Source organism: Osmia bicornis, chromosome 6 (genome assembly GCF_907164935.1).
Source record: "Osmia bicornis bicornis chromosome 6, iOsmBic2.1, whole genome shotgun sequence".
NCBI classification, from domain to species: Eukaryota; Metazoa; Arthropoda; class Insecta; order Hymenoptera; family Megachilidae; genus Osmia; species Osmia bicornis.
Window position 1 is genome coordinate 9425581 of NC_060221.1, and position 20819 is coordinate 9446399.

General features: G+C 35.7%; 1 protein-coding gene across 1 annotated transcript in view; it reads right to left on the reverse strand.

Annotated features, from left to right (window-relative positions):
* The window catches only part of LOC114878195, a 164477-nt gene that overhangs the window by 77297 nt on the left and 66361 nt on the right, over positions 1 to 20819 (reverse strand). Inside the window, exons 5-6 of the mRNA XM_029191711.2 lie at positions 17957 to 18850; positions 7649 to 7729 (exon numbers count right to left, since the gene is read on the reverse strand). Coding sequence (XP_029047544.2) covers positions 7649 to 7729; positions 17957 to 18850 — 975 coding nt within the window. The remainder of the gene's footprint in view (positions 1 to 7648; positions 7730 to 17956; positions 18851 to 20819) is intronic.

Consider the following 20819-nt stretch of genomic DNA (forward strand, 5'->3'; position numbering starts at 1 on the left):
TCAGCCAAGAATCACGGAACAAACAGTAATTAACTATACTAGTGTCTCTGGTTGATTCACGAGCTATTGAGGTATTCATGACTAGCGGTGATGAATAATGCTCTATTGATTCGTTATCTCTCCATGTTGTCAAGTTGGACGTTCAATGAATCCATTACTGCATTAAATACCCTATTATTCTATAACAACGTGCTGGAAATGTCACTAAAATATCAAATAATAATTTGTCGCGTTTATCTACGTTGTATTATATAAATGTATATGTAGGGTCGGGAAATCGAGGACGAAGCAATTGGAACAACCCTTGATCTTTAAGAATGTTTAAGAATTTAATAATGCGTGCATAGAAAGAAAAATATAATCGATCAACGTTCCACCGACCTCGTCGCACTCCCTTGCACGATTTTGCTCCGGCTTGTGTCGTTTTGCACTAATTCGGACCCAACTAGCACATTTCCGTCGAGATTTGGACGATATCACCGACGGTTCAACAATTACAGGCCGATTTGACCCATTTCACGCTGTAAACGCACTCCCTTGCACGATTTTGCTCCGGCTTGGGTCGTTTTGCACAGATTAAAAACAAGATTAAACACAAATAATCGACGTCGATCGTAACCGATGCGATCGCTCGAAACGCGACATTCCCCGCAATACGTCTCAACCCTTTGCACTGATCGACGAAACGGCCCCTTCAAATAAATTATAAAAATAAAATGTTTCGAGGAGGGTTTCGTATCCCCGGTCGCCTTTAGTTCGGGTCGGGGACCGCTAGGTGGCGGCGAGATGATCAGTGACAGTGTTCTCGCAAGCGGTCGCCTGGCATGCAGTTCGAATGTAATAGAAGTTCCGAATTGCGGTATGATAGGTGTTTGGGGCAGGGATCATATTTTGTCAGCCCCATTGACGAGTCTGACAGACGATCCCGAGACGAAACGCCTTTTTCTCTTCAAACAATTGACAGTACCAATTTAAATTTCATTTTACACCTTATATTATTTCCATTTTCTAAATATTACGTTATTTCGAATAACCCTCGATTAGCAGGCCGTGAAGAAAGTTTCAATTTGAATTTAAGACTGGGTCTTGATTGATCCAGACTCCACTGTTCAAGAGTTAAATATTATTCATTATATTTATTAAAAACGCCTTTTTCTCTTCTCTCCTACAAAAGTAAGTATTTTTCTATTAAGCAATTTCTTTTAGCTTTTCATAAATTGAAAATATTTTGGCAAAAAAATTCGAAAATGGCAAAATGATCACCTAAATTTCCTGTAATTTTACATTTACTATGTTGTATTTCATTTGGAACAAAATTCCTGATGTCGACGTCAAAAAGTGATTGATTGGACATGGAATAACACATACCTTTTGTTTGCCTTCACTTATATAAACATTTTAAATTGTATTTTTTTTATATGAACAAATGATAAATATGAGATTAAGAAATTGAAATAATTTATATCATATAAGACACATCCCATTTCCCGCAAACATTGTTTTGAACAAAAAATATCAGCACATTTTTAATATATTTTACTGAAAAAATAAAGTACTGTAATTTTTATACAATTGATGTATAAAATAATCAAGTATAAAGCAAATAATATTCAAGAACAAAAAGAACATAATACTTTAACACAATGAAAAATATGGTTTTCTTTGAATTCTGAGATAGTATTTTTGGGAAATAAAAGTGAATTTTATATGCAATAAATATGGAAATTAACAATTGTCAAAGTGGTTAAGTATTTTACGACTGTAGAACAGTAGTGTATAATTTGAAGTTTAAATTTAAGTTCAAATTCTTTTTATTTTTAATTTTAATTTTCTAAATGTTTTCGAAATAGAAATTCTTTAAACGTGTTTTTTAGTTTTAAAAATTTTACAATTCCTAGGTTTTTGTCCTTCATTTATTGAAATTCACCTGTATCTTATGAAATTGCAAAATTTATATCCATTTTGCTACATTTCCTTATCCACATAAATGAAAGGAGTGTCTGAATATTCTGCAGTCTGATTATACGAATCTCCTTGATATTTCCATCCATTTCCTGTACTTATTACTTGACATTCGCCCATATAATCTATCATTTCCAAAACAAACCATCTTCCATTATCCACATCCCCTTGTAAGGTTTCTTGCTGCAAAGCAGAGGCAGAACTGCGTATTTATTCGTGAATTTCATTCAACTTGAGCAGCCTTCGCTCGAATCAAATTTCTTGGGAACTTAATCACAGTTCTGCGCATCTGCCTACTCTATTACGTGTTTGTGAAATAAGACGATTGTCACGAGAATGACAAGGGATGTTAACCATGTGTCATCCTTCCATTTTTATGAGACTTACAAGTAAACCTACGGAAGTGTCGACTTTCCTGAAATTTGGATATGTTATAATACATGAAAAGCTAAGGGACACGTATTTTTTTTTATCGGCGGAGAAACACATTTAGGAGGTGAAACAACCCTTCGAAAATGGGGAGTAAATGGAAAAATTGCGATATCTTTGAGACCAGTGAAGCGATTTTGATGATTTTTGGTATGAAAGTATCTTTCGGTAGAAGACGAAAATCAGCCTAGGTATGTTGGAAGAGGAGTGAAAATTAGGGGGTGAACTACCCCTAAACTGACCAATTTCTTGCTGCAAAAAATCAGTTTTGATCTGATCGAAGTAAAATCTGTTAAAACTTCAAGAGAAAAGCAAATTACGGAACACATATTTTTTTTTTATATAAATATTTAGGGGGTAAACAACTCCTAAATTGCCGCGCTCGTTTGGCATTGCGCATGAAACACCTTGTGAAACTATATTTTTTAACTGTTCGATCTTTTTAATATATTGGTTTTTTAAATCGCTGAATTCGAATCTGAAATCAGATTCTCAAAATTCAATATGGCGGATCCTTAATTATAAATTAAGGTCCAAAATATGGCTAAACTGAAGCTCTCATTTTCATCTCCCTCCTCTAAGACCATTTTACTTAACTGATAAATGCAACAAATATTTAAAATCTTGTGAAAATAATAAAAAATTACATAAATTCAACGTGAATTGTAGCTTAGATTTGGATTTAGTTTTAAGATCGAATTAAAAGTATTTACAATTGTTTCAGACATTTTTCTCAATAATATCGTACGTTCTTAAATATATTTAAATTTAAAAAAAAATGTAGATACCGACTAGATAGTAAACAATTATCAAAGCGAAAGCAGTTACGGTTTAATTCCACGCATGAGATTATGCCAAATTAAATTGTACTAATTGACTGACAAGTAGAATAGTTCATATGTGAGCTCAGGATACATGTATTACAGAAGTCCCCTTTATACGATGAAATTAGAAAAAAAGGTGTTAACATTAACATTAATAAATTCTTAGATATTATAGGTTGTAAAAGGTTTACCGCCACACCCTGTAGATTATGAAAGTTCCTGATGAAATTCTTTCAGAACTTGTTCCAAGACGTGTTTTTAGTAAGGACTCCTCCATTATCATCTAATATCAACCACCAACTCTTCTCCACTTTCCGCGTATCTCGTCAAGGAACCCTCATTTTTATTATCGAGGGATGCGCAAAAAGTGTTTTCATCCAGAAGAGATTGACGTATACGGTTGCTTGCTTACCTTTCCTTCTGTCTTACACAGACACGGTATCTCTACCTCTCGGGGAGCCTTGTGGCTTTGCGTAATTTTTTCTTCCCTCGCGGCTAGAATGACCGTTACTACTTTTTCACGCGAGGGTAGATGTTCATCGATCACGAGGAAGACGTTTCCACACTTGTCACCGAGGGATCGACACCTATTTACCGATACCTCTTTCGACAAAGAGTAATTGCCAGCTCTGCAACCTCCTGTCTTATCATCAAAGGCTTTCTCTATCATGAATACTCTGATTTGCAGGCGCGTGCCTCGCATAAATTCTCCAATGTAATCTCAGAATGGACTGGAGGTTCGTTTTAGATAATATGATTGGAAAATTTTCGTACACTTGTTATCCAATCATTTTGGCTAAGGAATGGCTGAACCAGGAATTCACCAGGCTCTGGCGCGACACAAACGGAATGGGACACACGAGGACCCTCTTTGAGGGACCGTCGCAGAAGCTGGGTGATACATTAATTCACCTGGACAGGACGCAGTTGCGCTTGCTCGGAAGATTGGTGACAGGACACTGGTACACGAGGAAACACCTTGCACGCATGGGGCTCACTGTTGAGTCGATATGCCCTAGGTGTGAGGAGGAGGATGAGACACCCATCTACGCGCTCTTAAGATGCAGGAAGCTAGGGGCCCTTAGGGGATCAATCCTGGGGACCGTAGAGCCCTCATCGTTAAGCATCTTGGCTGGCCTGGTGCCGGTGCTTCTGCAATTTGCAACGGAAGCCCAGCTGCCAAGGCACAGCCAGTAAGGGGCTGCCTCGTGGCCCGGGTACAATGGTTCCTAAGGACTGAGTGCCTGGTTAGCCTCAAATTCCAGTAATAATAATAATAATAATAATATCCAATCATTTGATTAATTAAATTATCCTGGTCTCTAATCTTGATACGTTTCATCCTTCCTTTGTAACCCTTTTTAGACTTTTATCATAGAAATATTTTACATAATTTCAATAGTAAAAAAATATTGTTATTTAATTCTTAATTACCGTGGCTTAAAAATTAGGCACTTAAAACCAAAGGGATGTAAGCAATATTCTGAACAATTTTTTAATTAACCTTTTCTCCTATGATTTATTTTATAGTTGCGTTAGTCAAAGCTAACTATTCATTGCTTGAATTTTGAAACAAGTAAAGAAAATTTAAATATCGTGTATACAAGGCATTCAACGATCCTTGATTAGGCAAATTAGAATTAGAATTAAAATTCAACCATACTAAAACTACCAGCCAACTTTGACACATTTGAAGTGCAAGTTACGTCGTAAGTGTGACTTGATATTATAGGGCAAAGAGTTGAGAACAGAAATGGTTACTCAAATCGTTAGATAAAATACTGCAAATAAAATAAAAAGTAATAAGATAGTTATTTAAATAATGTATACCATTATCTACTTTTATATATCAGAAGAATAGCTTTTAAAGGAACAATGTAAAGTTTAGAAAATGAAAGTAATATGAAATATTCATGGTCCACCGTCTCAGTCCTATCCAAGGTATTTTTATGATTTAAAATATTTATACAAAAATTAAAAAAATAATGGTTACTAATAATCTATCAATGTAGCAGGATATATTATGTTTGATTCGAGGGATTAAAATGTGATGAAATGGTAAGAAGTGATCGGTAGTGTGATGCTAGAGCTCTTTCGTGTTCTCCACTTTTGGTTGATCACATTACACTGATTTGAAAGAGATCATAATAGTAGTGATGGAGATTCGAAACTTCCTCTTAAAAGTTTTCAAGAAACTCAAGCACGTTCGAGTTATAAATCACTTCGAATTTTATTCGAATCCTAAAAGTCTTGAAAGTCTGAAAGTCCTGATGATATCGAAAGTCTTGAAGAGTTTATCTTAGATTGCATTTGTCTATATTAGCTGTGCATTTGATTGCATAAATGCTTTAAAACCTTTTAATATCAAGCCATATTCAAAATCATTCAAATCTACGAAATGGGAAAAAGAAATTAAATGAAATATTTAAAAAATTAATAAAATAAAAATATTTTTTCATAATTAATACAAAATTTGTGGAAAAAAAAACAGATTCTATTTTGTATTACATTTATTTAAAACTATTCCTTTTAATGCATTTTTGGTTTTGTTTTATTATTGATCGTATTACCTATCTTAAAAGAAAATGTATTTTCAGGGCAAGACTTTCTTGAGATTTTCAAAACTCTTAGAGTATGAGTAAAATTCAAAGTAATTTGAACCTTTCTCCATGTAAGATGCGCAAAATTTCTCTAAATATTCATTTAGTGAAAATGTTAATGTCTTATATAATTAATAAAATTACCACACACTAAATATTAATTATATTTTCTCAAATTTTGTTTGCAAACTTGTCTCTTGTATTTTTTTTTTTAAACAGACTGTAAATCCTTGGAGTCTATTAGCATTAGGTATTATAAGAATCAACATAGAACTACTATTTTCACATAAATATGTATTGCAAAGATTTTAATGTATTTCAGATGCTTGAAAGATTATGAATGTTCCAGTAATTTCAGTATAGAAGACCTAGATCTAAGGCGTTTCTTATGACATAATTATGAAAAATGTCTTTAGCCTTTTTGTAACATTACTTGGCTTAATTATGGCTTCAAATTGATAATCTTTAATTGTAAGTTTCTAGCTGTTTTAGATCAGTTACTGAATTTAACTACTAATTTACTTATTGTGTTCAATTTCTTTCTTCTTTTCAATTAAATTTCCAATTTTATTTTAGTACCATGAAACTTATTTTCCCACAAACTTCAATAAGGCCATGAAAAATGTCAAGTATTAATTTTTCTAAGTAAAATCAATTATGTTGATATATTAAATTTAGAAGTCGTGGCTGTAATCTTTGTTCTGCTCTATAATAATATTAAAATACGAACAGAACATTTTATGTATTATAGAAAATACAAAGTAACTTAGGTAATCCTTCGTATTATAATATTTTATACCTGAAGAATCAAAAATTACCCAGCAATCAAACCATAGATCGCTATATTTTCATCAACCACCTATAAGTCCAAAATGTTAATATCTACCACACGATGCACATGCATTTCAAGCTACAAAATAAGAAAAAGCAAAACGACCTATCCGTGATACCAGATATTTCCCATTAATTAATATCCAACTTCTCCGCAGCAATATTTCACCTAGGTATTTCGTTTAACCCTCGGATGGCGGACCATGGAGAGAGTCCCAATCTTACAAGTTTAATCTTGCATTTCATATTATTATAATTTTCTGAATTCCACGCTGTTCCTTTAAAAATTATTCTTCCAATATATGAATTAAGATATTATCCTTGTACATATTTGTAAGTTTAGCTCTCAATTGACCCAGGGTCCGCTGTTGAAGGGTTGATACGAGAAAGCGGCAAACACCGTAAACAACACGTATCTAAAACGTACACAAATTCCACGTATCTTGAGCTTCGTTTCCCTACTGCGAACATATTGGAATCCCCTCCGAGGTATTAGCGCTGTAGATCGAATTTATTCCACCTATAGGTATGCAAATTTTTCTAGCTCTCGTCTCGACCGAGTTCGACGCGGGAAAGTCGTAATTTGTCGGTAGTACGCGACCAATAGCTTTCTTGCTCGTTCTTTTGCCTCCTAACCCCTAACCACCCTCCGCTACGAAATTTCATTCACCCTCGCTCGCACTCTACTCTTTGTCTTCGTTCATCGGTTCAACCTTTCTCCTCACGTTCTCGGTCGATCGCTCTTCCGTCACTTTCATCCCCAATTGCTTCCTTCTTTTTCTCCTCTTTTTTCATCCCCCCCCAGCATTCACTTGTTATATCGTTCAATCTCAATTTGAATCGCAAGCCCAGTCTCGCCCGAGTCACATTTTCCTTCTCATTCGCGCCCAGAGACACTTTGCACCCGTTCCTTTTTATCTCTCTCTCTCTCTCTTTTAGTCTGCTCTTTCGTAATTTCATTCTCTTTCGTTCGTCCCTTTATTCTGGAAACGATACAGATACCCTCCGTTATGCTTGAACTGCAGAAGCCGGGACAGTCGGCCGCGACGAGCGAGGCTCCGGGGATTGCCGCCCGCTACGACTCTGCCAACACAACAACAACAAGGCCGCTTCACGAGTCTAATTCCTAGGCATCTAGTTCGCTAGAGACTCGAGAGAAAATGGAAATTCGAGTACGCGAATGTTCTCGCCTTTCAACACCTTCTTTATAGCATATATTCTTTTTCTACTCTTTTTCGCTGGTCGATTGCGTGACTGTGTATCCTCGCCTTTTTATTCGCATTGAAACGCAGAGGTATAACACCGAGCATGGTAGATTCTTTAAAGGAAAATACACTTTAAGGGGAAAAGGCTTCTCCTTTCGCTAATAATACTGGGCAGTTATCACCTATTATGCCTGCAAAATTTAATATATAACTAAAGAAATAGTAAATAAAATTTTCTTGAGTAAATGTTGCTACAGGAATAACAAGGCTTCCTTACAGAAGTACAGAACTGAGTATGGAAGGCTTCCCTAAGGAAAATAGCGATGCAGGGGAATAAGGACCTTTCACTCGTTATAAAACTCGAGTTATGTTTAATTTGTACTTATATAAATAAACAAGATTACCTAAATAAAATTTTGTGGAGTAAATTATTTATAGGCGAATGATGAAGTCTGCTTCCATTATATCAAGTCTGGGTGACTTGCGGCATAGTATAGGAAAGAACAGTAGGATCACTCTGCCAAAAAGCGTACCAATAATTGTCGCTCGCGCATGACCGAATCGCACAACCAACAATATGGCGGCTGTGAATATATATGATAATAGTTTCTTGCATTTTAACCTCTGTTACTTCTAAAACATTCCTGTTGCGATAAAATTCAGTAACTTTAATACACAGATATAAAATATGAGTGAAAGAGGTGGATACTGTTGTTCCTTCAAAGGGTGTCAAAGTGCAAGCAGTGACAGTAGTAACAGGCATTCTGGGACACTCTATATTTTATATTTGTCAAATGATATTTATCCAACGTTTTTTGTATGTACATTTTAGATATAGACATTATTATTATTATCATCATTGTTTTATCAAAATATTACCACTTTATGGGTTGTTTATTAATTTGTTTATTAATTTAATAATTGTATTGTACAGAGTTTTCAATAAAATGTGTATTTTAATTAAATGTAGATATTTAATAGTCTTTTTATGGTATTCTATTACGAAATCTCTTTTTGATTGTACCGAGTGCTTTTCAAATTAGAGCCCGCGCACAACCAGCAATATGGCGATCTATTGGTCATGAGATCAAATGTACCGACACGGAGTGAGCCTACTGTTCTTTCCTATACAGTAAAACTTGGATATATGCAACAAACATTGGGACCCAGGCGTTGCATATATCCAGTCGAGGTGTCGAATCTCGGGTTACACGCGACGAGCAGCCAAGCGTGAACGTAGAAAAGGACAGACAGTGGTGGAAAGAGAGAGGTCCGATGATCAAAGGAAAGAGCCGAAACGTATCGGTGTGACTAATACTAATTCAACTATAAAACTTTTTTATTTTTGACTTTTTTTTACTGAAACTTTTACTAACGCATTGGTGAAATTTTTCTGATTAAAATGATACCAAACACGATATAGTTTGAATTATAATTACTTGCTAAAATTGATGTTAAAAGTTGGCGAAAAGCAAAGGAGGATTGGAAATGAAAACCGGTTGCGGCGTCGACTCGGGTTTCAAACGTTGCATATATCCAAGCGAGGTGTCGATTCTGGGCATTTAAACGTTGCATATATCCAAGCGAGGTGTCGATTCTGGGCATTTAAACGTTGCAAATATCCAAGCGAGGTGTCGATTCTGGGCATTTAATGTTGCATATATCCAAGCGAGGTGTCGATTCTGCGTCCGTACAAATCGTTTGTACCGTGCCGCGTTACCTATTCTACGTTCGTACACAACATGCGACGTGTTGCATGTTGCATGTTGCGTGTTTCATGTATCTTTGGTGTACGGCCTGCCTTATACATATGTAGTCAAATCATATCGTGTTTGGTACCATTTTAATCAGAAAAATCTCACAAGTGCATTAATAAAAGTTTCATTAAGAAAAAGTTAAAAATAAAAAAGTTTTATCGTTCAATTAGTATTAGTCACACCGATATTACGGTCGGATCATATTACACGGTTTCCTCGCCGAGCGGCTCGGTCCGGCTTAGGGGGATCCCCCCAAGTGGAGGGGATAGCGATGTTGCATATATCCAGACAAACTTCTGTTGCATATATCCAAGTTTTTCTATACTGTGCTTGCGGCTCGAGAACCAAATGCGACTACTTTCCCCACTTCTCAGAGACTCTTGCCATACGTGTGTACAGCGTGGTAGGAGAGAAGGAACTAGAAATTCATGCTTACTTGCATATAGGAGGTATGTTAATAGTGGGGGAATCGGCAAACTAGTGGTGGGGGTCGCGTATAGACAGCGGAGAAGATGTTGCCCCCGACTGCACTATATCAGTATTTTCCTTACAGAAGACTACCATGCTCGGTGCTGTACCTACAGCAGACCTATCTAACCTGCGGCCCACGGGCCACTCGTGGCTCTTTCCCCTACCACCAAGCTCGCGCTCGGCTCCCCTCACTCTTCCAGTTGGTTCGCGACTCTACCAATATTTGACGCGTATTTCTAGTGCTAATTACTAGAAACCGCTGTCCCACTACTGACACTACTGAATGATAGGGGAAGTCTGAAGCGGTAAGAATGGGAGCAGTGACTCTTTCGTTTCTAGCAGTTAGACAGGCCTGCTGTACAGTATCTAACAAGGAAAGGCCGCGAAGTGTCCCCCTTCGATTTTGATGAAACTTCGTACATTTGTTAAGCAGGTAAAAATAAGGGCTGAAACCACCCCTCAAAGTTTCGACCTGAAACTGCTATCTCGAAAACGAAAGAAGATACGTGAAAACTTCTAATGGGCGGATTTAATGGTTTTTTATATACAATAATATGGCGTTAACAGATTATCGAAAATACCATTTGTTTATAACAAAAAAAATGTTTATAACATTATTTTACAAGTTATTTAAATTTATGTAATGACAAAAAATGTAGAGCATTTTATTCAAAATCCATTGATATATATATGTTTATGAAATTGCCTCCTACAGTTTCGCAGATTTTTATTGTTTATGTCTCGCACGAATGCCCGCTGAATCGTACCTGACGTTATACCGATATTATTTATCCGCGTAAGTGGAAAACAACTATTTTTATAACATACGATGGTTAATCTTGTTAAATTTGTATCGCATGATATAAAATAATTAAAGTTATACATATTCGATGGTAGATGTATTAAATTGATAATTTTAATATGCAACAAGTGATTTGTATAACTTAAGGAACATACTCATGACAAAAATGATAATCATCGAAGAAATGCTTCAAACATAAAGGCTTTCGGCACCAAGCACAAGTAATAATAGCCACATCACCACATACGTGATCTGCAGCACAGCAGAACTCCACGGGATTTTCAAAATGAGGTGGCCTCGATGATACATATCCACTTTTATACCATGAATATTTAATAAAATTTTCAAATCGCGGGGAAGAAAATTGATTATGAGCCAGCGACTGTAGTTTTAAAATATTGTCCCTCGTGTGGAGATTAATCTCGTAATGTAACAGGATGACTGTGTCCGAAAACCGGCGAACAAAATTTTTCCATACACGAAATCCGTACACGTCCTCTTCATCAGTAAGGTCCGTTTCCGTTAGGTCCATTTCCGTTTCTTTCAGCCACTGGAAATTTACATCAGGATCTTCACCGTTTGCAAACTCTTCTTCAATGTCTAAATATGTTTCTTGTTCTATGTTGAATGTTGGATCTTCCATACGTTGCACGATTATGTCATATAAAATGTCTTTTAACTCTAACTCAGCACTGTTAACAGGCGTCACTTTTTTATCCACAGAATTAAAAGCTATGGATAATAAAGTAAGCACATTTATCGGATTAATATAAACCGTTGTGCAGAATAAATTTTGGCAATAATAAATTTCTATTCGTCTCGGTAACTAAACGTCTTGAATTCAAATACTGGACAAAGTAAAAAGTCACTGCATTCACCGATTTTATATACGTATTCTGGCTCATTGCTATACGATAAATCACGTGGTCGAAGCGCGATTGGTGAGAGTTCTGCATATGAATAACAAAAATTTATAAGATTATACGAGCAAAGGTCACATAGGTTACAAGATATTTTTATAGTAAGGATAGTGAACTAAAAAAGTGGATTAAACGTCTGAACATGTTGACTGCTGTAGCAGAAGTGGATTATTAGGATTTAATATTCTAAATCATATATTTCCATCCATTTAATTAATAGTGTAATTTGCGTATCTAAAGAGATATCACCTAATATAATTCTTACATACACTCTAAAGTTCAACAGAATATTTGATTTGTTGCTATTGTCTCGGGGATTACTTGAAAATATGTTCAACGTTTGTATACATTCCAGTTCATAATAAATTGATCAGTGCGGAAACGTTCGAATATTATTAAATTACACGAAATAAATACCATATACGTATTGTATAAAATATATAATATATTGCATATTTGAATTAACCAAACTTGAATTAATCAAATGTGTAAAATAAAAGCAACATATTTAAGATTCTTTGCAGCATCAATTTTTAACCTTATTTTCATAATTGCATTCTCCTAAAACTAGAATTTAAAAAAGTATCTGTCTTATGCTTAGAAATTTAAGAGAGATTATAATGTTAGTTACACGTCTGACATAGATTTTTTTTCTAATAAAATAATTGTACAATAAAAAAAATAAAAAATAAAGTCATCGTGTGACAATTAATTTGCTTCGATTGCAACAGAGATCAGCACTACATATTCAATTGACCTCTGGTATAGTTATTGGAAAATTTTTAACCTCAAAATTGTTACACTGTGCTACAATTTTCTAGAAATTAGTCACGTACACGCGTGATCAAATTAGGTCTTTTCAGTGTAAATGGCGATGCCTCCCGTAGACTTCCGCAGGTTCCTAACCCTCGCTGTAGTTCTCCACTTTCCTGAACTTCACCTTTCCCCTTAGGCGCTCCCGAGGAGAATGACGATGTAGGGGAAGAAGAGGCCTCATATACAGAGTCTACCATTTATCTCGGAACCCGTGCGCGCGCAAACTCATGAATGTGGCAACAGCGCTAAAATTCGATAGATGCGCCCTCTGCAAACCATTGCTGAAAGTATAATGTCATGTAGAGAGCTGTGGGGAGCGATGTAAAAATCCCTAGAGCTAAGTTGGTAATCGACCGAACCCTAGTCCGAGATTCAATTCGGGATGCGAGTATGCACGACGAGCAGTGGAACTTCGAGTCGGCTCGTCTCGGCTCGGCTCGGCAAAACTCGGGCGCGATGGGCAGAGAGGCAAACATACTCGTATTCCGAATCGAATCTCGGACCAGAGTATCGCCGATCATGCCAAACGTTGCCCTGTTGCCACATTCATGAGTTCACGTGCGCACGGGTTTCGAGATAAATGGTAGAACCTGTATATACCATAGACATATGAAATATAGACGGAGCCTTTCTACGAGGGGTAACTGATAATCACGGTAAGGAGGGAACTCATCTGACTTCGACTATTTTCGTAAGCGCAGGCTCGGGTATGTTCGGCTTTTCGCATCCGTACGATGAGTTGCATTGAACTTGTCGCAGTGAAGTTGGCTACAAATTCACTACGCATTCACGCCGCGTCGATGAGTGAATGCGTGGCCAACTTCACTGCGACAAGTTCAATGCAACTCATTGTCAGTGTACATACATACACACATGTGAAATGTGAGCCGAATACTACCGAGTCTTGCCGGAATAAGTCGATTATCAGAGCCCCCCGATTATCAGAGCCCCCCTTACCTAAAGTAGCAGTTTATGCTCCGTCTATATTTCATATGTCTATGGTATATACAGTAAAGATTCGATAAAAGCCAAACGATCGGGACCAAACTTTCGCTTACATCGTGCAGATCTTTTTCGCTTTCATCGAATCTTTACTGTATATTGGTCAGTGATCTCCCAACACTTTTACGCGGGAAAATTTGAATTAATATTTATGTTATTACTTATAATTACACAACATTCTGTATTTTATTAACTATATAAATTGAAAATAGAGGTTGCAAATATCCTTTAACATTTCATCCCTACACTGCTGCCTTAATGACTCTTTTCAACAGAAACGTGCAAACGCGTATATCTTATTAAATTTTTTATCAATTCGCTCCGTTACATTATTCTCTGCTGAAAGCTATAGAACATTTGTCGAGTAACTTTATTTTTCTATCTACAATAGTTACTGAGATATCATCAGAGGGGTGAAACTTTTCTGAGGGTGGTCATTTTAACCAAGAATAATGCGTGTTCTCATACTTTTAGCTGTTCCATAAACTTATACGATGATAATATACAAAAATTATGCATTTTATTAATGCTCTCTGCAAACAATCTTTTCAAATTTCAAAAATTATTGTAAAAGTTCAATTCGTTTTAGAACAACTTCAATTTTATTATCATTTTCTTATGCAGTAAATTGGATTTTACTTCCTTTTATGCATAAGGATACGTACCGGAGTGCCCGTCTTCAATTTTGATAAAACTTGGTAGATATATTGAGCAGGTGAAAATAAAAGACATGTATTTTTTTGTAGGCGCCAAATTACAAGTTTAAGAGTTGCAATTTTTTTAAAACTACAAGAATACGTCATCTCGTAAACTAATCCTTTTGACTGTTCAAAAAAATTCAAATCATGTAGTTCAAATTAAAAAAATTATTCTCTTTCAAAAGATATGTTGATAGTTTTCAGATGTATTTTATCTATTATGATGTAAGATCAGTTTTAGTCATCAGTCAATAAAAATCTTTAATTTGGTTGATTGATTAACATCCACGATTAAGAAAACTTATTATGTTGAGAATCGCAATTGATTTATTCAATTGATTGAATTATTCGTCAATCATTAATTTTAAATATTAATGGTTAATCAACAATCATTTATTACAAATATTAATTACTAATTATGTACACATTGTTAGTTTTTAATTGAAACTTAATTAAGATTCTATTTAATGTGTGCGTCTTGTAAATCTTTGTTATCCTAGTTATTAGGACCTATCGCTAGTAAAAACAATATTTAGATAAAAACAAGTTTTTTTTATTATGATTCTATTATTAGTTTCATCCCTCAATATCCCTTTTTCAAAGTTAGATAATTTCAAAGGTATTTGAAAATGAACGATAATTTGTATTTGAATATTAATTTCACGACAAAGAAAATTTTAATAATTAATTGTTACTTTAACTGACGGTGAAACACCTACAACTTTAATCGTTTATCCAATTCTGCACCAAATCTTCACTTTAATCGTTAATTAAATATTTAAATATCAACGTAATAGTTGATAATTAATTGTATTAATTATTACGCAACACTGTCTATTGAAAATAGAAAATAGAAAGGATGGTATCGTACTAATAATATAATGTGCGGTACCAAATTCAAAGCTTGATTTGGATAATTAATTAATAATTAACACGGTGATTACCATAATGATCACCGGTGATCAGTGTCTCAGATTTCATGTAATTGAATCATTAGAAAATAAGAAAAAGAAAAAGAAATCAATATCATTAGCATTATTCTAATATGTAATACAAAATACCAAATTGAAATTTTTAATTTAAAAATTCACTCATTTAGAGCGTAACACTTGAACTATCGGCGTTCAATGTACACTGAATTTAAATTGAAAATAAAATCGAAAAATAAATAAATAAAGAATGCAACCTAAATTAGCATATACAATAATTCTTTATCTTAACAAAAGTCGACGTAGATTTTCAAAAAAAACACAAACATTTTAATAAATTCCACAATTTGAAATAAGAAACTTAAAACCTGTTATTTTGATCTCGTTGGTAATTCTAGTTTTTAATAATTAATGTTTTAATGCGTCTGACCTGAACACGTCCATTTCTACTATGGCAGTCAACGTGTTAATAATTTAATGTCTTAGGTAAGATGTCCACCTTTATTTTCAACGTCTTAAACACGACGTTATTTTAAAAAATTTATACGTCTGACCCAAATAAGCTAGGACGCTTACTTGAAAATATTGAAAAAAAAACATAAATTTTGTATAGCCCATTTTGAATAACAAATATCACTTGTAACGAATTTATAGCTGATATAGCTTCATGAATAAATTGACTATTCCATCGGTAATAACCTAATACGTACGAGTTATTTGTTCTTCAACGGTTTCGTTCCTTTTTTTTCATCCCACTGTCCTGCAACTTCAGGGATTGATTAATGGAAAATTTGAACGCGTGGCGTTATTAAAGTGCCTTCCTGTTATCAAATTTATCGGAAAAACCATTTGGACCGGTGACCAGCAAACAAAGGACCTCGAAAAAAAGCTGGTAGCTGGATTTACTTTTCCATATTCATTAGTTCTATCCGATTGTTCCAGCTTATTCGAGCTTGTTTGCTTTTTCACGATTCTACAGCGGGCTAACTTTTCAGCTTCAGAAAATATATTCCAGGTAGTATCGAACATTCTCTGCGATACTTTGCAGAAGATTGTCCTTTCAGCGAATAATACTCATCGTGATCTATTATCGTGTAAATCTGTTCGATAGCCGTTTTATAAAAACGAACGCTAATAACGCTATTATCATCGACAATGAATTTTGATTTCACGCAGGAAACAGGAAACCGGCGAAGAATTTTAAACAGACAGATATTTTATCGTTAGAAACCTCGACACAAGTGGGCAATAATCTTTATTCATTTTATATTGTGTTGAGAAGAGCGAATTTATATTGACTTTGTTAAACAGTTAATGCAGAAATTGAAAATATTGTTAACCCTCGGACATCAGTCCATGAAGAGAGCTTCAATTTTGATTTAATTTTTTATTTTATATCGAAGCTAATGTAATACTATTAGCAATTATAATTTCATAATTGTTATTTTTTTTTAATTATTATCTCTTTTTTTAATTGTTGGGTTACATATCATGAAGTGTCGAATTTTTTAAAAAGGAATGAAAATTGTTCTTTTTTTTTTATTCAAACGAATATTGCAGGATGCCGGCGGAAAAATTATGACGTTTCGTCTCAGGAACCGTCCACTAGAACTCGTCAGTGGAGCTGACGTGGACGGTCCCTGCCCCAGACGCCTGGGTTCTATATTCTCAGATGTTATAAGGCCCGTGATGGAGCGCTTGCAAGAAAGGATGGAGTGTTACTCGCGCGACACCTTGCGGCCATCACGGGAAAAAGGTCCATACTCCGCTTATAATCCGACAATATTTTATTTCATTGTATGACTCTTTTCTTAACACGATTTCAACAAAAAGTTTCTTCCACAAAGAAGATTTGAATCTTTTAAAGACACAACGTTTTCGCATTGCAAAATGTTTTATTTAGTCTGCAAAGTTTCAAACTGCCGTTCAAGTGATAATTCATCGGCCATTTCTCACAATCAGTCCAAATCATTTAATTTTTGCAAGATCATACGAGCTGTATTTGTATTAATTAATGTAATATCCGTTATGGTAAATTCATAATTTATAACTAATAATATTAATGCGTATTCGTATTGCGATATTGTAAAAATCAATAGGAAACTATTCTGACCTAACCCAATATTCACTAAACTTCAGTGATTAAGGTAAATCGCTAGGTGCTAGACAGTAAAGAACACCATTTATCAGTGTTTTACTCGTCAAAAGTATTTACCGCCGCAAGGATTAAGCCCGAGGCATCATTTGTCAGCGATAACGGCAGTAAACGTTTTGAGGATGAAAAATTTAAAAGGCTGTAATCTTCCAATCTTCACCTAATAATAAACTGTTATAAATATTCCTAGTTACTCTGATCTCTAATGCTGGGGCCACATCTGCGTTAACGTTCAACAGGCATAAACATTTATGCATTAACTACAACAACGCGACGCAATATGCGTGAAGTCTCCATTAAAATTAACGAAAAATTTTGCATAACAAAATTTCCGCTAAATCAAAATCGTAACGACACGTCGTCATTCCATTCTCTCTCAAGTCTCCGCGTATCGATAGGTGAGATCTAGCTAGAGGTGTCCGCCGGCCTGGCGAGCGCGCCATTTATCCGTCGAGCAACCGAACTAGAAGAAATGCGCGGGAAGAGGGAAAAACAGAAGCAAGAAAAGTGTGCAAAGAGAAATTATGCGATGGTAGAGATGGTATTATCACTCACTCGGCGTTGGTTTCCGGCGTGGGTAGATCGCCGATGGTAGTGAGGGTTAGGGTAGACCAGTACAGCGAGCCGAGGTACTTCCTGGTGAGTGTGGCGTACTCGCCCGGTCGGTACGGGTAGACCCAGTCTCCTTGGAATCCTTCCGCTTCGCTGAGCAAGTAGTAAAAGCAACCGAACCAATGGGCCAGTATCAACAGTATGTGTATCAAGTTTAGCACGCGCCACAGGTTCGGATAAACAGTTCGCGACTCGACCATGTAATAGTAATTGTACACACGGTAGATCTTCAAGAACCTGGGGAACCGTAGCATGGGATTGCTGCCCAGGTTCACTTGAAGCAGATCGAGCGGCAACAACGCGAGCAAGTCGAGAACGAACGACTTGGATTTGAGGTAATGGCCGGCCAGCTTCTTGCTGTTGTAGACCATCAAACCTTGCTCGAGGTATCCGGTACGGAATTGCACAGCCACGTCGAGGAAGAACACCAGGTCCGTGAAGCCGTCGCACGCGAGCCAACCGGCCGGCGCCAGCGCCTGTAGTTCCGGCAGGCTCTGTCGCACGATCAGCGTCCACAGATTGTACAGCACGCAAGCGGACAGAAGCATCAGCCAGTAATAATAGAAATTCTCGTCCGGATTCACCACGGTCCTCGGTGGTTTCTGAGGTCTCCTCGATCGCCTACGACGACGACCATTCGAGTCCTTGTCGTCAGCCGCGTCACCTTCGCCCTCGCCTGTGTCCAACGTCTCCTGGCTCTCCGGGATCTGCCTGGTGGAGAATCGCTTTAGAAACGAGTCTTCGCGTTTCAGGGGTGGCTTCTTCTGGATCGTCGAGATCGCGGACGATAGCTGCACTGTAGTGCGCAGCTTCATCCAACGCTGGTTGCTCTTCGTTCTGCGAACAGAAAGAAGAATAGATCGCCAGTGAAGGACGGAATGGACGGTGGTGAATCGATGTCCTTACGAGGTCAGAGAAGTTGCCTTCGATTCTAGCTCGAAGAGATTACAAAGGACGTGTTTACGGTTGTTTAACAAGAAACGGACTCGTTACTTTTTGGATAACGCTAACATTACTTGGAGAAACTTCGCGTCTCCTGGCGCTGATCGGTTCGGGGATTGTCTCTGTTAGGTTTGTTGGAAAGTTCTATTTGTTTTCTAACAGGTATTGGAAACCAAGTCTCCTTCCTTTTTCTGGTTTCACAAAAACTTAGGGACAGAGTAGTAGTTAAGAAAATATTTTTTTAGCCACCGAGTTCATAACTTGGTGGAAGGATAGACCATTAAGTTGGAAATCAAGAAATATATGTATGGTTCATTTAAATTGATTCAAAGTTTGTTTAAATAGAAAACATTTTATAACATTAATTTAAATACATCATTTAATGCGTAAATTAAATTCTGGAATTGAAAGAGAAACAATGTTTGGAGGAATAGAAAAAGGAAAATCTATTTGGTAAATAGGAAATGGTTATAGAAGAATAAAAGAAATTATATTGTTATTATTAAGAACAGATAGAACTTTCCAATGAGCCTATCAGTTTTCAATGAAAATTGAACAAAATTATTTGCTTCACTCATTAAAAAATTTAAATCATTTGCACCGTTTCCATTTTCAAATAATCACGTGCATTCTAATGACGTAAAAAAAAAGCAACAGTAGAGTAAAATAAAAATGAAATTCAAAATTGTTTATAACTTAGATTCAACATCGCGAGCCGCATATTTATTTTCCACTTTAATGACTTAAAAAAATTGTATTTAAAAACGTAAATTAGAGTTCACAACGAAAAAAATTTGTCTTTAAATGTGGTAAATTTCGATTGGAAGAAAGAAATAATGTATGATCAAAGAAATTTCAAATTCTGCGGTATTCTCGAGCACAAAGACGCATATAATACATGTACTATCTCCAGAGAGTTGTCGCGAATGCTCAATATTCACCATTTTGGTAAATAGCGATTGTGTGCTGGCCGAATTTCCAGTTTATCGTTGTTCGTGTTGCAATCGAGGATTCAACTTGGAATCCTCGTGTTTTGCGTAATATCAGATCATGTTATACGCAATGTTAGGTCATATATTATTTGAAGCATTTAGAACCAAATGGATACAAGTGACATCTGTTTATTTATTTGCGATATTATATAATGTCGACATGCGATATGCGATAACCTTTTCTGTTTTTTGCCAAAAATTTACAAAAAATGTCACTTGCATCCCTTTGGTTCTAAGTGCCTCTTTTCCTAGCAAATAGTAAATAGTTTATTTTATTTCAAATCTTGTCCATAAGTTTGAAAATAAAATATGTAGTTTCCACAATTATGCAGACATTTTATTTGTACAGTAGACTCTCGTTATATTGCCACGTGAACGAGTTGACATTCACACAGATTTTCAAGTATTTTATAATGCTACTCTTTCACCATCATAGCCTATGAACAATTTAATCCCTCTTTACCACTCGAACTAAAAGTTTGAAAATTTTCCGCCCCTTTAGTCCCGTTCGCGACAATGTAACGAGAGTCTACTATAGTGCTCAAATATAGTTAGGTATGTGTATACATTTTTTTCTTTCTGAAAAAATCAACAGATGGTACAATTACTTGCAATAATAGTAATATTGTGGAATTAGAATTAGTGCAATATTTAGGCAATAAATAGTGTTTTGACTTTGTTTCTCTGCATGTTTTCTTGCATTTGAGTTCTGATAGTAGATAAAAAATTTATGAAAAGTAGGAAATATGCAACAAAATTATGCGGAAATATGCAGAAATTAACCCTTGAACAGAGGAACTGGGATCAATCGTCATCCAATCTTATAAAACAAGGATATTATCATACAAGGATATTAACCTAAAGTTAAATGT